The sequence below is a fragment of the Lupinus angustifolius genome, chromosome LG08 (assembly GCF_001865875.1).
Source record: "Lupinus angustifolius cultivar Tanjil chromosome LG08, LupAngTanjil_v1.0, whole genome shotgun sequence".
Classification (NCBI taxonomy): Eukaryota; Viridiplantae; Streptophyta; class Magnoliopsida; order Fabales; family Fabaceae; genus Lupinus; species Lupinus angustifolius.
Window position 1 is genome coordinate 16602870 of NC_032016.1, and position 18007 is coordinate 16620876.

At 32.5% G+C, this 18007-nt stretch overlaps 1 protein-coding gene across 1 annotated transcript; it reads right to left on the reverse strand.

The window, feature by feature from the left end:
* On the reverse strand, window positions 3535-7093 carry LOC109353639 (fructose-bisphosphate aldolase 6, cytosolic-like). The gene is made up of 3 exons (XM_019595975.1): window positions 6859-7093; window positions 5426-5653; window positions 3535-4430 (listed from the first exon to the last, which is right to left on the reverse strand). Exons 1-3 carry the CDS (start codon window positions 6884-6886, stop codon window positions 3613-3615), a joined length of 1074 nt encoding a protein of 357 aa, XP_019451520.1. The 5' UTR covers window positions 6887-7093; the 3' UTR covers window positions 3535-3612.

The following is an 18007-nucleotide window of genomic DNA, read 5'->3' on the forward strand; positions in this document are numbered from 1 at the left end:
TATATGCTATATATCTTTGTGCTGGACTCTTGGCTTTTCTACTTTTTGATGAAGTCAAAAGGGGGAGAAAAGTTGGGAGAGTGTATTTTCTGTCAAACTTTATTCCAGACACTTAACTCCAAATGAAAGGGGGAGCATACAATATAGGGGGAGCATACAATATAGGGGGAGCATAGTCAAGACAAGTCAAGATATATCACAAAGTATGCTACTCTCAGAAAATTTAGAAAGCTACAATGTCAAGAAGATATTGGTTTGTCATCATAAAAAATGGGGAGACTTTGAGGAAGATCTTTGCTCCTGACCTTGACACGGTTTTGATGAAGACACCAACATCACCAAAAAGAAGAAAAGAAAAAGAGTTATCCAACTTAAAACTGCTCAGAGTAATCCATTACTGCATTTGAGTAACAGATTACCAGTTTTACAAAAGTTGAGTAACCGATTACCCAAATGGTGTAATCGATTACTCAAATTCGAATTTATAAATTCAGTGGACTGAATGTTTGGGTAATCGATTACCTAATGTAAGTAATCGATTACTGAAGACTATTGAAAGAGATTTCAGATTTCAAAACGCAAAGTTTTCACTCCAAACAAAATCTCTTCACTCCAAACAACTCCTACACTTTCAGAAAGGCACCTTGGATGTTTGGAAAGCCTATATAAAGACTCTAAACTCTCACAACATCAACATTTCACACAACTCTCATAAATTCTCTCACTGTTTTTCTGCACTTTTGCACTAAGTTCTTAATCTTTCAAAAGAGAATTTATTCTGAGTAACTGCTTCAAAAAGTTTTCACAATTATATTGAGCATTATTACTAAGCATACAAAGAGAGTTGATTGGATTGCAAGTGATATAATATTTCATACTTGTAAAGGCAATCCAAAGTCATTGTTGTAATTCTTCATTGATTACAAACAATCTTTCTTTCACATGGTGTGAATCGAAAGGGGATAGAGTGACTTGGAAAAGTGTTTTCCAATGTATAAATATTTTAGTGAGTGTGTAAGGTACAGAGAGATCTCGGAGTGAGATATTAATTACAACTCTTAATATTTAGTGGAAAATCTCTTTTGCTGCAAGAGTACTGGACGTAGTCTTCGGTGGACAAGAAGGTGAACCAGTATAAAATACTTGTGTACTCTCTTCTCCCTTTCCTCTTTACTTTATACTTGTTTATTTTTCTGCAATATTATCCGCTGCACATTAACTCTTACATTTTGCAGAAAAAGTTTTTTGCAGAAAAAGTTACTATAATTTTAAGTCAACTAATTCACCCCCCTCTTAGCTGCAATCCTATTCTTACATTAATAAGTTGATTCCACTAAATTAATTTTCACTTGAGAAATGTTGAAAGGATTGAGTATATTGATATATAAATATATAGATCTACATTGATTTCAACAATAATATATATAATTTGTTAAGCATATTCTGATATATATATATATATATATATATATATATACTTTATTTCAATACTCACATTTCCTTATATGTTTATAAATGTTTATATGAAACTTATATTTATATTAAATTCAATTTAATTACTTCTAATTTTGATTATTTCACTATTGTTTGAATGATAGATTGGAGTATTTCGAAACATAATATTTTTAGATGGATATTTATTGAATATAATAGATGAATTTGAATTCATCTATTATTAATATTCTTCATTGAATTATATCTGTGTAAATCTATTAATTCTAAGAATAAATTTGGATAGATTATGGATAATTTTTCAACCTCTAAAATACATAACACTTGACTACCTTACCCATGAGTAGTTACAAGGAAAATAGGTTATGTATGCTGCCCAAGACAGTAATACCTAAAGAGGAAAGAAAAGATTAGCTGTGCCAACTTTGCCTAAAAGTAAGCAAACTCTCGAGCAACAATATGGGTCATCCACCCAAGCCATATCATGGCCAATGATCCTAGCTGAGTCAAAAACTTAGTCACATGACCCTTTACAAAAGGCCTCTAAGTCCTCAGCCTAGAAGAAACTAGTCTGGAAAATTATGCCATGTCTGCACATTATATTCAAGTCTTGCAAGGTCAAGAACTAATGAATCTCTATTCAAAAACATACATGAGATTTTATGTTTCTTCCTGTCACAATCTGATTCATCCATCGGTAAGAGTAAGAAGAAGGCTGGATTCTTCATCCTCCACAGAAGATGATTATTGACAATACGATTACTATTGTCTTAGACTTGGTGTACCAAGTCAATCATAACACTTTATTCATTTAAAAACAAAAATTATAAAAACATAAATTAATATTTTAATATTATTTTGTGATTTTTGATTGGTCCGAGACAGAGAGATAGGAAAGTTAGTGGACAGATGATCTTTGTCCGAAGCAAGTACATGTATTTTCTTTTGTTTCTAATGGTAATAATGTTATTTCATTATAATTAGAAGGGTAAATATGTCATTGGATATTGTGTTTTTCTTTGCTTTTTGATACACTTGTCTCTCCATTAATGAAGATGATGCTAATTTTTTTTTATATAACAATTATGTTTACGTTTGACTCAAATGTTCCAAGTTAGACATAAATGGTTATGGCAATGGAAATTTTTTAGCATTTTTAGAGGTATTTCTTGTGTGTTTAATTTGACTAAGATCTGTGACTCGACACTTACAAGAGAATTGCCTTAGCAATCAAAAAAATGATTATCACGATTTTATATGAAGACAATGTTGCATGTATTGCCCAACTGAGAAAGTGTATATCAATTAATATAGAACAAAAATATATTTACGTTCTAGTGAGGATGTAGAAGATGTTTTGCAAGGTCAATACCAACTAAACCGTTCAAGCGACCAGTATACAAAATTAATTTTCAATAATGTTGAGAGACATTAGTCTATATTAGGGGAGTAATGAATACATGTTGCCCTCTTTTTCCCTTAGACATGGCTTTGTCTCATTTGGTTTTCAGTATCTCATAGTATCCAAGAATGACATACTCTGTTTCCTTCACTAGGTTTTTGTCTCATATGGTATTTTCTAGTAAATTTTAACGAGGCATATTCTTTATTGAATAGTCATCCATTACTCTTAATATTACTTATTTCATAACATTTTTGTTGTAAGTCCAATCAATGCAGACAACATCACTACTTCGACCACAAAAATCAAGGACATGATTATCTCCCCATTTTTCTTGTTATTTTTTACTCTTAAATACTAACTATCTTCTATTTATTTATTATTATTTTCAAAATAAAAGTATTGTGTAAACAAAAAATATTCAAAAAAATCCATAATTTTGATTTGTGTAAATAAATAGGGAGCAATATGTGCTTTCAAAATTTATGTAGCACGAAAATGTGCTTTGAGATCTAAATTGCAACAATACAAGAAATGACAACCCTTTTCCTCACAAGGGAATCAAAAACGAAAAGAAAGAAGAATCTTGAAGGAAAATTAATCAAAATCCGACTAAACCAATGCATTTAGCCCATTATTCTTAATTTGCCATGGACCCTCTATGACCATGAATAGGAGGCAAAACATTGAGTCTAAACCTATCAAAGAGCACCAAACCTTGATGCCATTTCTGCAAAGTGCAAACTACACCACACCTCTTAGTACTTATAGTCTTTAACATGGAGAGACTCTGTAGCACCATCAAGATTAGCATCACCTTGATAAGTTCCCAAAGTTGCTTGTGAGTTTGCCTTACACCTAGTGAGCAATGCTGCTTGTGCCTTAGGAATATTCTCTTCCTTCCCTGCCCATGCCTTGAGAGTGCTCTGCTGAAGTGCCCTTCCATAAGAAAATGTAAGAGACCAAGGCTTCTTTCCCTTAAGCTTGTTCATGGCATTCAGGTTCACTGTTGCCTCCTCCTCACTCTGGCCACCAGACAAGAAAACTATAGCCGGAACCGCGGCTGGAACGGTTCGCAACAAGGCTCTAACAGTGTGCTCAGCTATCACCTCAGGAGCAACCTTTTTAGATTCTGATCCTGGTGTCACCATGTTTGGTTTTAACAAAGTTCCCTCTAGCAGAACATGATGATCATTTAGAGCCTTGTAACACGCGGCAAGGACACGCTCAGTTACATAAGCACACTTGTTAATGTCATGAGATCCATCAACTAGAATCTCAGGCTCCACAATAGGAACCAAGCCATTTTCTTGGCAAATGACTGCGTAACGAGCCAAACCATAGGCGTTTTCGTGAATTGATAACTCTGATGGTTCATTTTGGCTGATTTTTAACACGGCGCGCCATTTGGCAAACCTTGCACCAGATTCATAGTACTTCTTGCAACGCTGGCCAAGGTCATCTAAACCCTGAGTGGTGGTTTCTCCATTTGTTCCAGGAAGCTCAATAGTTCCCTTGTCAACCTTAATGCCGGGAAGTACTCCACCTTCCTTCAATACCTCCACAAATGGCTTTCCTATACAAAATATGTTCAGGTTCTATTGTACTCAAAACACTTCCTAGAACAAAATAGAATATCAACACCATGTAATTGTACTTAATAGAATATCAACACCATGTAATTGTACTTTCAAATGTTTGCCATCATTTACTCCAAGAGTAAGTGGAAAAAAACTTACTTCATATTATAGTCCTCCATGAGAAATGACTTAAATCTACCTACTAATTCAAATAATTGAATCTTCCAAAAATGATGACTAATATATGAAATAAGTTTTTTCCATTCACTTAAGAGTAACTAGATCCCTTCCCCTTTCAAATATCATTAACATATTGAAAAAAAAAAATAAAGGGTGGAGATGACGATGATCAAGAAAAACAACATTGTAATATTTATGCAAATAAGTTATTGTAAAGATTTATACACAATAAATATATCAGTCATCATTCATTTATGTCACTCTTTTAAAGAGTTGATGATGATTAATTATAAAATATAGATAACGTAATAATAATATATAAAACTTTTATACTTAGTATATACATTGTTTTCTTAAAAAAAAAACAATATTACTACCAACTTAGTAAATTTATTGGATCCTAAGTTTTTTTTTAAAATAACTTACTCATTGGAAATTTTATCCATTAAATTTAATAAGGGTCATTTTCAATCAATAAGGGATAAATTTGAAATTCATACATCATAATCTTTTAAATAATAAATCGGTAGTTTAATATAAACAATAACAACCACAAAAAAGTCTTTTCATGTGAAAATAAGTTAGAAAACTCTAAATTTTCAATAAATAATTACAAAATAATAAAAGGTTGAGATGAAAGTACTTTAAAATACCAAAATACAAATTGTAATAACATTTATATCCTTAATTACAATAAAAAGTAACATTTTTATCCTTAAAAATAAAAACAAATAATGGAACTTCCCTTTCTTGTACGGTACAAGATCCTAGTTCTTTTTGTTAACATAAACAATTCAACATCAATATATACCTGAAGCAGTCTTTTGGTATAGAGTTTCCTCAAATAAGATGACACCACTAAGGCACTCTAAAGCACCAGGTGCAGTGAATAGGAGCTCACGAAGAACACGCCTATTTGCCTCAACATTATCCACGCCAATGCTTGAGAAACGCTTTCCAATAGTACCTGTTGATTCGTCAGCCGCAAGAATACCCTTTCCTGGGCTCCCAATGTATGTAGCATTGGCAATAAGTTCATCTGCAAATCAATGACAAATTCATTAGAAATATTAACCAGACGTACGTGATAAAGTTTTAATCCTTTAATATTTGCAGACCACAATAATCTTAGTTTAACTTGAATTGAAGAAACAAGTAGAAGGGATGACAATAATACTGAATAGGAATTACGATACGCGACATAAATCAAGTTTTAACATATGTTATTTAAAGTTATTTTCAATAAAAAATTAAAATAAAAGAAAAAAATAATTCCTCGTATCTGAGGAGAGTATGACAGATTTGTTTCAACAACCAAGCTAGGTTATTTCTCTCCACTCTCTTTGGTTGTGTATTACGAGGTCTTTATGGATAGAACGAAATGGATTATCTTTCATCAAGAGACTTAGTTATAGGTTAGAAGCCTCACTGTAATTGTATGGTTTTTAGAATAAAGTATATCTATTCACATAATCAAATAATTATTTCCTTAAATTCATTTATTATTTAATACGTCTTTTAATTTTTCTTTTATAATATATTTTAAAATAAATTTTTTATAAACTATGATATAAAATATGTGTCAAATAATTAATATATATAATGAGATAATTTTTCTGTTGGGAAGAAGATATAATTTATTCTGTTTTAATATTGATATACTAATCCCCTAGAATGTGTATAATGGGGTAATTATTTGTATCTTATTCCAATGTGAGTACACTTTGTAATCATAATGAATTTTGCTAAAGAAAAAAAAACTCTTGGTGTATCCATATGGATCATCAAAGCATAAATTAGAGTGTCGGGATAACAAAACGACGATCTGAATTCTAGAGTGTGAAAAAAATAAACTTTAATCATAAAAACCATATACCCCGAATGAACTAATACACATCATTGATTCACCTCAACCAAACAACAATAGACACAGATAACCAATCATAAATCATCATTTACTAGTTATTATACTCTAACTAAAATAGTTTGCTAGTTTAAGAAAATGAAGGTAACAGAAAACATGCATAAAAAGTGAAAATTGATACTGTTCCGTACTAGAGGGTCCAATTTTGTCGATGCAGATTTTAAAATATTTTTAGATAAAAAATATTATAAATGATAAACTAATCTAAACTTTATATTCCAGTACTGGAGAGATGCTAACCCAAAGTAAAAAATGGATCATCTCCGATACTAAAGAGTAACAATACCAAATAAGGTTAACCTTCAATGAATATATTTTACCTTCATATTTGCTCTTGAAGGAAGACATGGTGACTTGTGAAATCACAAGAAGGCGTTGTTTGTATGTTGTTTGGAAAACGGAGAAAGCAACTGGCAGAGTATATAAGTGTATTATTTAAGTTGTTTGTGACTCTGACTCTTGAAGATTTATATATAAATGATAACGTAAAAAACAAAGAGCAAACATAGATTAAAGGAAAAAAAAACAGCCACTAGAAATTAGAGAATGGCGTGGAGGGACTTTGATTTAGAGGTTAGCACATTGAAGCTGAATATAGTAAAGTCCGAAAAGGAAGTTGGACCTTGACAACTGTTTGTAATTCACACCCATACGTGTTTGGCAATTTATACCTTTGTCGAATTTTTCTTAATATCATCTTCACTTTGCACATTAAAAGTTTATAAATAAAGGAGTAAAAATTGAATGGCTCTTTTTATTCTCAAAATTAAACTATTAATGCCTAAATATTACATGTGTTATATTAATCGATGGCTTGACTTGACTTACCATGATCAACATAAATTAAATTCAAAATTATAAATTAATGTAGGAATTAAAGACAGAGAAAAAATTATGGAACTTAATATCAAAATTAGATATACTGATATGCTAAAAACATATAAATAAAAAAATAAAAAAATGAAATATGTGATCTAATCTTACCTCCACATCATCAAGCCTTAAAAGACCAATGGACCAAATCTATGAGCAATGACACTGCTTACACTCCAAATACTAAAAGACAGAATGAACATTATTTTTGAAACATTTCACAACATTGATGCTGTTGAAATGCTAATATTGCATCTTGGTTGGATCGCATTAGTATTATAAAAATTAATTATGAATTATGACAACACTTTTCATTTGTGTTGGAAGAGGGGTGTCAGAATTTGGGTGGTTTGTTGAACTGCGGTTGCTGGCCTTAGAACGCCTTGGGTGGGTACCTGATGTTCAAGTCAATATTTATAGATATATGCTAAAAATAGAAAGTAAAGTGAGAATACATAACATCTCCTTATGGGTGGTTTCACCAATTCATATTGTATGGTGAAGTAATCTACACTCCAATAGGAAGTTTGTAATCATCATAGATGAAGGGACCTAGTCATTTTTAGCCTATCATTTTGACAATACTGTGCAGTTGGATTACCTCTGTTATGTGGGTAACATTGTGAACATATCATTCACCCAGGCATGTTGGCATCATGGCCCTGCCTTTGTATGAATGAAGGTTTTCCAGTGTTTCCAAGAAGACAACCCCATAAATATCCAAGTTATTTGATTCAGGAATTCTAAGCAACATATTAAGGGTAAAAGGTTGACCTTATACATGGCAAGGAAGAGGAAAATCTTGAAAGATCATACAATTCATAATGAAAAATGTGGATTCAACCTAGAAGGCTCTAAAACTACTTATTCGAAGAGGGACATTACAATCACTTAAAAATTTGCAAGAAAACTAAAAGGTTGACCTTATACATGGTCATGTTGTGTGGTTTTTTGCTTATGTGGGTCCTATCTAGAGGGAAACACGTCTTGGTCATGTTATAGGATAGAGCTATGTCAGTAGGAACTCCTTCCTTGGTATCTTGGAGTTGTTTCTTCCTTGCTTTGCTCTTATGAATATTTTCTTGGCACTTGAAGACCGTTGACTAGTTGTGAATTGTTTGTCTTGGTCTCTTATATCAAATGATATTGCGAGGATAACAATATTCCCACTTTCTTGGAGATGATTTGTCCTCAAATCTAGTGCTACTTTACCCACATCAAAAGGTACTTGTATGAGTGATAACCAAAATGAAAATTTTAAGCATCTACCTTTCATCTGTTCTTCATGAGAACATTTAATTTTGTTCTGTTCTTTGTTGATTCGACATTTTGCATTCCGAACATCGTCTCATGATCTATGACTATCTTCCACTTGTGATCATGGGCAACATCCGAAGAACTTGGACTTTCTCTTTCCTTTAGCTTGCCCTCTTGCTCAAAACTTTTAAATGAAGGTTTAGTGAAGAGAGGTGTGCTTGGAATAATGGCAATGACTTTCTTTGGTTTCTCTATTAATGCTTCTCTCACTATTTCTTGCATAATAAACTTGGATACAAAAGAAGAAATCACATTAGAATGGTTAGTAAAATCCTTGGTGGCCCTTTCAGTGAGACCTTTTCCTATAACTAACATTTTCCTCACAGTTCTATCACTTCTAACCTAGAATTGTATTGCTCACTTCTCCCTCTCTCCATTTTTATTTTCACTCTTCTCTCGGACAAGAGTTTTTTCTCATTTTCACTCACCATTCTCACCAAAAAAAGGGTTAAGAACTATCTTTTTATTTTGTTAGGTGGAAATAATTTTGTTGGTGAAGTTATCATGAATGGTCTTGGTGACTCGTAAGTAAGCCTTCTAATTATAAATAAGTATCTTGTCACTAGATCAACCTCTTCATCACTATTCTTATACTTGTTAATATATTTCGTATTCTTTTTAAGAATACTGACTCTTTTAGTTGGACACTGATGAGTGTGATGCCATCTACCCTCACACTTAAAAGTACTTCTTACACTAAACCTGCTCTTACAAGGTGACTCATCTATTTTTATTAGGAACTATCCATGAGAATTAGAGAGTTTATGACTTGGTGGTGAATCTTCCTCCTTTTCTATGTTCTTCCACTTTATTGGGCTGAGGTTGGAGGAACTTCTCCTTGTTGAACTCCTCCTCCTGAGTTTTTCCACTGGTTGGCCTTGTGCTACAAACCCTCAACTTCTATATATTCCTGAATTTCAACAACATCTTGCTGACTCACAACATTGTTACCTCCATGTCCTTGAAGTAATCATCGACACTTTGGGTTCCTTGGGTCATATTCTAAAGATTGAGTTGGAGTTCCCTATTGTTGCTTGTCTGCCCATACCTCTTTCTCACGATCCTTGTTATTTCTTCTGCAGCATTCCACCAAAGGTTCTTCATCTAATAAGGTTTCTCTTGGGTATTTCTTCCACCATATTAGGGCATATCCTCATAATTCAGCTACCACTAAATTTACCTTATGCTCCTCGATGTATTTTTTGCATGAAATTACGTGTAATATTTTCAGCTCACCTTCCATGTATGCCTTCAGATTATTCCTTCCTTCAAAGGGCGTAATATTCAGATTGACTCCTTCCATTCTGTTTTTCCTTAGCACTTCATCGTAGCCTTCTCTTCTTCCTCTCCTTTTCCTTCCTTATGTGAGGGCATTCTCCCTTTGCTACAAGGCTTAATGAAATTTTTCTACTTGCTGTCTAAGGACATCCTGAAAATGTTGAGCTAAGGCCCTCATTTGGTTTGGATTCATACCATCTTCTCCACATGGAATAACTTCTCGACTTTCCACATCTACCATATACAACAAATGTTAGTATTCACAAAAATATTTCATCATTTTGCTCATTTTCCGTGTTTCACACACACTTAATTGTATGCATTCTTTTTTGGATTTTTCTAATAATGTCCACTCTTATCTTTTAGTTCTCATGTATTCTCTCAAAGTTCCGAAGAGGAAAACAAGAAAAAAATAAAGTCATAATATTAATGTATCTATTGTGCTTTGTATTTCTAGTATTTGGTCTTTGTGCAGTATTTGCAAAGACAAGTTCACATTATACCAAGCACACCCTTACTCATCCTACTCTATTTTGAAAGTTTATCTCAAGCGGACAAGGAGAACAACCTCAGGAAAATTAGATTTCCAAGTGAACCAATTCACACCAAACCAGTCCTAGAAAAAGAGTTGTATTCAAGTATAAATTCTTTCCAACAATTAGGAAATGATGTGTGACAAGGGTGATCATCCCATGATTTGCATGGTCAGGCTTAGGTTTATCAAATAAGTGAATGATTAAGCAATCTTGGGCTCACAATAGTAATTGGAATCATTAAAATCAAGGATGAGTATGTAAGGCTTGTATTTGACCTTGGAGGATAGAATGTTGTCAACATGTGAGGAAATAAGGAACTTGGTAGTGGGTCACCAACCATCGAATAATTTTCTGCATAATTATAATTACCATTTTTGAATAACCGATTCCCATCTCTTATAGGCTAAAATTCACATTTTGGTTATGGTAAGGTTTGTCTCTTGCTTATCCCAAAAGACTTTATGGGGAACAAATCATTTATTTTTTTCTTAGAACTTTCATAATCATTAATAGGGGTTGTCTTCTTTTCTAGGTTAGCTTCCCTATATATGGACTCCATATTTCTGAACCAATAGAACATAAATTACCATTTTAATAGGGGTTGTCTTATTTCCTTATGATGTTCCAAACCAACACTTATCAAGATATCCTTCTCTTATGGCTTCTAAGCGATTACCAATCTTGCTGAATGTGGCGCCCTTTTATCATCATATATTGTCTCCCTCATTTCCTCTTATTCAATCATTATTGTTTTGATTTAGAGCCTTAGATTTAAGTCACTAGAAAACCCCTTGGTTTTTATTTTTATTCATGAATTTTGACTATAAACAATTGTTCTTTAATTCTTCACATGAATTTATCATCCTACCACTTCCAAAAGCCATAAACACTTTCATTATCTCTGTTTTTCAACACAAGAATAACTAGAAGCATCCCCATGCAAGGCAGGTTCTCATCATTTGTATCAGAGCATGCTTGAATATGGGCTTTTGTTTCTGAAATTGAAAAGATGGTATTTTAGAAGATGAGCATTGAATTTTAGCCATGCAAGAGGAACTAAAGAAAACCATTGATGACATCTCTCTAAACTAATCTAAGTACTCCAAAGTCCTTTAGAAAAGATTTGATATGGATGAATGTGAAGCTATTATCAGACCAATGAGTTCAAGTACTTATATTGACAAAGATAAACCTAGGAAACTAATAGATATTACCAAATATTGAGGTATGATTGAGTCTCTATTCTATCTAAAGACTAGTAGGCATTATAACATGTTTGGTCGTCTACTCTGATTCTGAATTTGATGCATGTAATACTTAAGGTATGATTATTAGTGGAGAATTTGACATACTAGGAAATGTTTTAGTTTCATGGTCTTGTAAGAAGAAGACTTGTATTGCATTAAGTACTTCTGAATTTTGACCTCTAGGAATGTATTGCAACATGTACTTGTTATGCTCAAATTCTTTGGCTCACGGAATAACTATATGACTGTGGACTAGATCTTGGTTTTATCCCTATTAAATGTACCAATACTAGTGCTATAATTTAATTAAGAATCTAGTAATTACTTCTAGAACTAAACTCATTGATATAAGACATTATTTTATGAGGGATCATGTATTCAAAAAAGATGTGGAATTAAAATTTGTTGATACACATGCTCAACTTGCAGATATGTTCATTAGACCTTTACCTAGAGAATCCTTCTATAAAATTAGGAGAGAACTTGACATAATAGATGAAAATGACTTGAAATAAACATTCATTACTCATTTTTATGGATTTGTTATGTGTGAACTGGTTGATTATAGCTTGTTGCTAACTAGCAAATTGGTACTGAAATTATCAAACAGTGTCACAAACATGTATAATGTAAGGGAGTTGTCATATCCAAAGAGACTTTCTAAATCTAGTCTTTCAATAATCAAATTATTATCCTAAGTCATTTTCAAAACGGTTTTAGTGATGGTATTTGTAAGACGTAAAATTACTATAAAATAAAGATGTTGGAACTTTGATATGAGATTGATCTCCTACTCAATTTTCATAACTTTAGAAGTAATCAAACAAATAATTTGAGAATGAATCTTACACAATGATGAACCTCGTTACACTAAAAGTAAATGTCTTACTCAATTTAGCAACTCTTGCAATAAAGCTCTATGTCTAGCAACTTTATACATAAGCATACTTCTATATCTATTAGTCTATATTAACAAGTTTGAGAGTTATTCGATGCTTATACGAATCTATGTCTAGAAATCCTATGAAAACAAACACACATATAACAATTAAGCATAAAACTAATTCTAGCATTCTACAAAGATGATGAATTACATGCTTTAGGCTATTGAACCAAAATTTCTTCATTAATTCATTTCCAAAATCATATTTAACATATCGTCATTCATAAAATAAGAGTTAAGCACTAAAAGATAATTTATAGAAATCAATACTTCAAATCACACTTAAATCAATTCCAAAAGTTATATCGAAGGAATACAATAATTCCTAGGAAGAGAGTAACTTAGTCAAACATTTTCATACAAAGCTAAGAACAAGAAAGATGCAGAAAATTACAACTCATGGAGAAGTGATACCTTTTCTATGAACATACAACAACTCCGTCATTCACACTCCTTGACCTTTACATCTCATTTAAAGTATAAATTCGCCTAAAGACTAAGGGAAATTGAAAACATCTTAATTCTGACTGAAAAATTAGTTGGGAATTAAAAACCATATTCTTCTTTAGCCTTTTTGATCCTATTTTAACAATGTGAGTTTTTGTGCTTGCGCATGGTAGTGCACTAAGTGCAACCTCTTCGTTTGGCCTGACACTACATCTAGGCAAGCTACGCTTGACACGCCTTCCATTCTCAGTGCGGCTTGAGCTGAGCGCCATTCTTGCGTTGGGCTTAGGTTAGTTGATTTGTGGCCTTGCTTGCTTTTTTTCATTTGACACCAATCCTTGCTTGATTTACTATTTTAATGTCCTTAAATGTCATGGAAAATTAATTCAAAGGGTTATTGCAATAGTTCATCAAATTTCCAATTATGAATGCATAAAGTTAGTATTTAGAATTAAAAAAATGTTAAATTAGCCTTATGAATTAAGGTAACTTTCACACATAACACTTGTGTGATTTTTTGGTATGAAAAATTTGTTTTTGGGGATCACAATATTTGGGTAACCAATTACCAAAGTTGGGTGACCAATTATTGGGCCCTAGAGGTGCCTGTTCCGGAAGATCAAGATGACAAACTAAGAGGGGGAGGGGGAATTAGTTTTATGCACTAAGTCAGAATTTTCGCAACTTTAAAAGTAAGAGTATATAACAGTGAAATAGTTGCAGAAAATAAACTAAGTACAAAACTTGTAAATATAAAGAGTAGGGAGAAGAGTAGAGATACACTATAAATTATATATTGGCTCATCTTCTTCTCTAGGGAAGGGAACATCCAGTTCTCTTATAACACAAGAAAATTTCATTAACATAATGAGTTGTAATTACAATTCTCACCCCGAGATTATAAATACATACACACTCACCAATATCTCACAAATTAGAAGAAAATATCTTCTAAGCAACACTCTTCCCCTTTCCACCACACCCTATGATGAAAAGTTTACAGCAAATTGAATGAGGAATATGACTAGGGTAAGGATTGCTTTACACGATATAGCAGTTTTATAATTGCAATCCTCTATGATCTTTTAATGTAAGTAGTACACAATGCTCTTAGTGCTTAGAGTGTGAAAACTTAGAGAAAACACTTGGGTGCAACTTCAGAAAAAATCCGAAAGTTAAAAACTCAAAGTTGCAAGAACAAAGTGTATGGAAGTTATGAAATATTTTATGTTGTAGTGTGTTTTTCGAATTGGGTGTTTCAATGAATTTAAATAGGCTTCTAACTAGCCATCATACCCTAAGACAAAGGTAGAACACATTTGGAATGAAAACCATTCATTTTGGATGAAAGCGATTGAGTTTGAATTTGAAAATATGGTGTAATAGCTCTCAATAACCTATTACAACAATTGGGTAATCGACTACCCAATATTTATGTCCAACTTAGTAATCAGTTACTCCTTTGAGTAATCGGTTACCCTGTGTTAATTTTGTTGGGTAACATGTTACTCATTTTGGGTAACTTGTTCCTTAGTCCCAGTAACAAGTTACTCAGTTCAAGTAATCTTTTACCGAGGTCTAGTAATTTGTTACTCATTTTAAGTAACCTCTTACTTACCATTTTGAAAATTAAGATCATTTGACTCTAAGTTTCAATGTGATTTCAAAGTGAAAGATTTTAGGATAGAAGTACCTATCTTAGATGACTATGAAATCTTGAACTTTTGATGCTTGTCTTCTATGTCTTCAAGGTCTTCATCCTTTTCTTCTTTTTGTTTATCTTGGTGTATTCATCAAAATCGTGCCAAAGTCAAGAGCAAGATCTTCTTCACATATTCGCGTTATAGAGAATTATCTAAATGATTACATCATATGTGTAACCGATTATATGATATTAGGAACTTGTTTCAGAATAGTTGGGTAACTGGTTATTCTGTAAGAGTATCTAATTGCATGCAATTGGTATCTAGTTCAAGAACAGTTTGGTAACCAATTAATCTATATGAGTAATTGATTACATGCAACTGGTTACAAGATCTAGCATAGTTAGGTAACTGATTACTCTATAGGATTACCTTCAACTGGTAATTAGTTCAAGAATATATAGTTAAATGATTACTCTATACGAGTAATCGATTACTAGCCACTCGAAATAAACTCCAAAATAGTTGAGTAACAGATTACTCTATATGAGTAACTTAATACTGGCCGTTGTTGGAATACTAGAGAATACACTTGGGTAACTGATAACCTCGAGAGAGTAATTGGTCACTTACTCGTCTATCCAAAAATCATCATTTTTCTCTATCCAAAAATCCTCAAGATCTCTCAAATTTTAACGCTTTTTAGTGAAATATGCTTTAAAACTTCATCCTCTCATCAATCTCTTTAGTTCTAACCGATCAATTTCTTCTTAAATTCAAAAACTCTTTTCTGAAAAAGTTTAAGATTGCAAATGACTTTATCCTCTAGATGCAAGAAAATCAAAGCACAATTGGATGACTTGCATGCATATGTGGACGATGATGAATCCAATACTTTTTTAGTATTTTCACAATTAAGATTAGGACTCCTAAGTCTCTTTGATGTTTATCTTAACACTACGCCAAAGTTGGTATTCAACAGCGCTTATTTTTGCTATTCAATAACGCTTTTGAGCGTTGTCTATGTGATCGTAGTAGAATGTCGCGTAAAATTCAATAGCATATTCGTGAGCGCTATTGCATGTGTAACATATACCAATGCTCCCTTTAGCGATCGATATTATATATGTGACCCATTTAACTACGCTACCTAGAGGGAGTGTTGTTGTATCTATAACATGCAACAACCCTCACTAGAAGGAGAGATGTTATATGTTATACAAAAATGCTCTCTCTAGTGAGTGTTGTTATGTGTTATACATACGATATCACTTCCTTTTGGTGAATGCTGTTATATGTATCACATACGACAACACTTGCTAGACCACTCCAAGCAAACGATGTTGATTCGTTTACACATAAAGTCTGCATATATATACATTATCAACAACTCACCAATATATAAATATATGTACATATATATATATATATATGTACATATATATATATACATATATATATGTACATATATATATATCCTCCACAAATAGAAATTACAAAATTTTATATTAATATCAATGCAACACAATACAAATTACAAAAAAAATAAAAATAAGATTAAGTTATACAAAGACGTTCAACAACACATATTTGATCTACTTTTTCCATTTCTTTGATCATGTAAGTCTTGTATTATCCTTGTTTGGAAGAACATATGGATTCACCCAAATACCCTCATCGTGATCGCCCTTTCTATATAAACCATCATTTTTATTTGGACCGCTCTCACACGATTGTGATATCCCAAAAAGGATCATCGTCAATTTCTTCATGTTCTTGGTCAACAATATTGTTGAGAATTATTTTGTTAGTCAAAAGAACAATGAACCATTTCATATGAGTTAGGTCACTAACATAGAGTACTTATTGAGCTTCTAATGCTAAAATAGAAAACACATATTTATATCTCGACCTATTAAGATCCACCTGCATGAACTCTAACCCAACAACTCGAAAGTCATTATTGTTATCAACCCACATACAATCAAACCCCGACAATCGAAACAGTTTGTAATGCAAATTCTCATATTCGCTTTATGACCCTAAAGTATGACATATTCGCATATATTGAGTTTCTATCTTTGACACTAGACATGTATATAGTTTGAGCAACAATAATCACACCATTATTTTGCATTTTACTTTGACCGTTTTTCGTATAAAATGTAAACCCATTAATTATATAACTAGTATAAGATAAGACATGAATACTTGAACCATTGGCTAAACATTTCAATCTTTGGAAAACTGAATGTGCATTTATATTCAACTCCTCAATGATATTATTTCTTAGCCATTTTCTAAAATGTCGATTATGCTATCTAGAAATCTAATTTTCATTCTTACTTGGGTTACAAATCCTAAGCACCTTCTTATGTGTTTCAACATATGGCTCAACCTCGTGGCATGATGTAAAACATATAAGTGTGTTTGCTCTAATTTTATACTTGATATAAACAAAGCCCTGAAGTTGAATCTTTCTTCACTATATCCATCATATAACTCTATACATATCGCCGACATCACTGATCATGTACTTTGGAGCTACTTTGAGAACTATGTAGGTTAATTCTATCAGTTGACAATGCAAGGCTTACTTTCTTGATTCTTGACCAAAACTAGGATAGTCGTGATCATTTTTTCTCCATTGAGGAGAATCTGTATGACGCCGAAGCTTGTCATCTTCAATTCTTTCATCAGCATGCCATGTCAAATGCTTTGCATCTTTTACATTGTTGAACATGCGCTTAAATCTGGATGTGATGGAAAAATATCATACAACCTCTACGGGAGTTGACTTTTCCTTCTTATATCACGAGACATTATATTTAGGACACAAATTTAACGAAACATACTCATTAAAAAATAAGATTCATTTATTTTCACAAACATGTATCCTCTTGCACTCCATGCTAATGGAGCATAACATTTATTTCACATCATAGGTTCGAGAGGGGAGCACATTATTCTTCGGCAACCTATCCGTAAAAATGTAAGTAAGTCTATGAAACTTCTTATCACTTTATCCAATAATAGATTTCAACTTATACAATCTTAACATCGCAACCAATCTTGTGAATTTAGTACAAACATCTCAGGACAATCCCGAAGATCTTCTTCACAACATTTGTCAATTCTTGGAAACGATCGCTCCCATTTGCATTGATGGCGATATCTTTCATAAA

What these genes read in the sequence shown, in the direction of transcription:
- LOC109353639 (XM_019595975.1), bottom strand. Translation starts at nt 6,886, where the DNA reads ATGTCTTCCTTCAAGAGCAAATATGAAG. An exon ending in CTTCAAGAGCAAATATGAAG is followed by an intron (nt 5,654 to 6,858) that starts GTAAAATATATT and finishes ATTGATTTGCAG; the next exon opens with ATGAACTTATTGCCAATGCT. An exon ending in ATACCAAAAGACTGCTTCAG is followed by an intron (nt 4,431 to 5,425) that starts GTATATATTGAT and finishes TATTTTGTATAG; the next exon opens with GAAAGCCATTTGTGGAGGTA.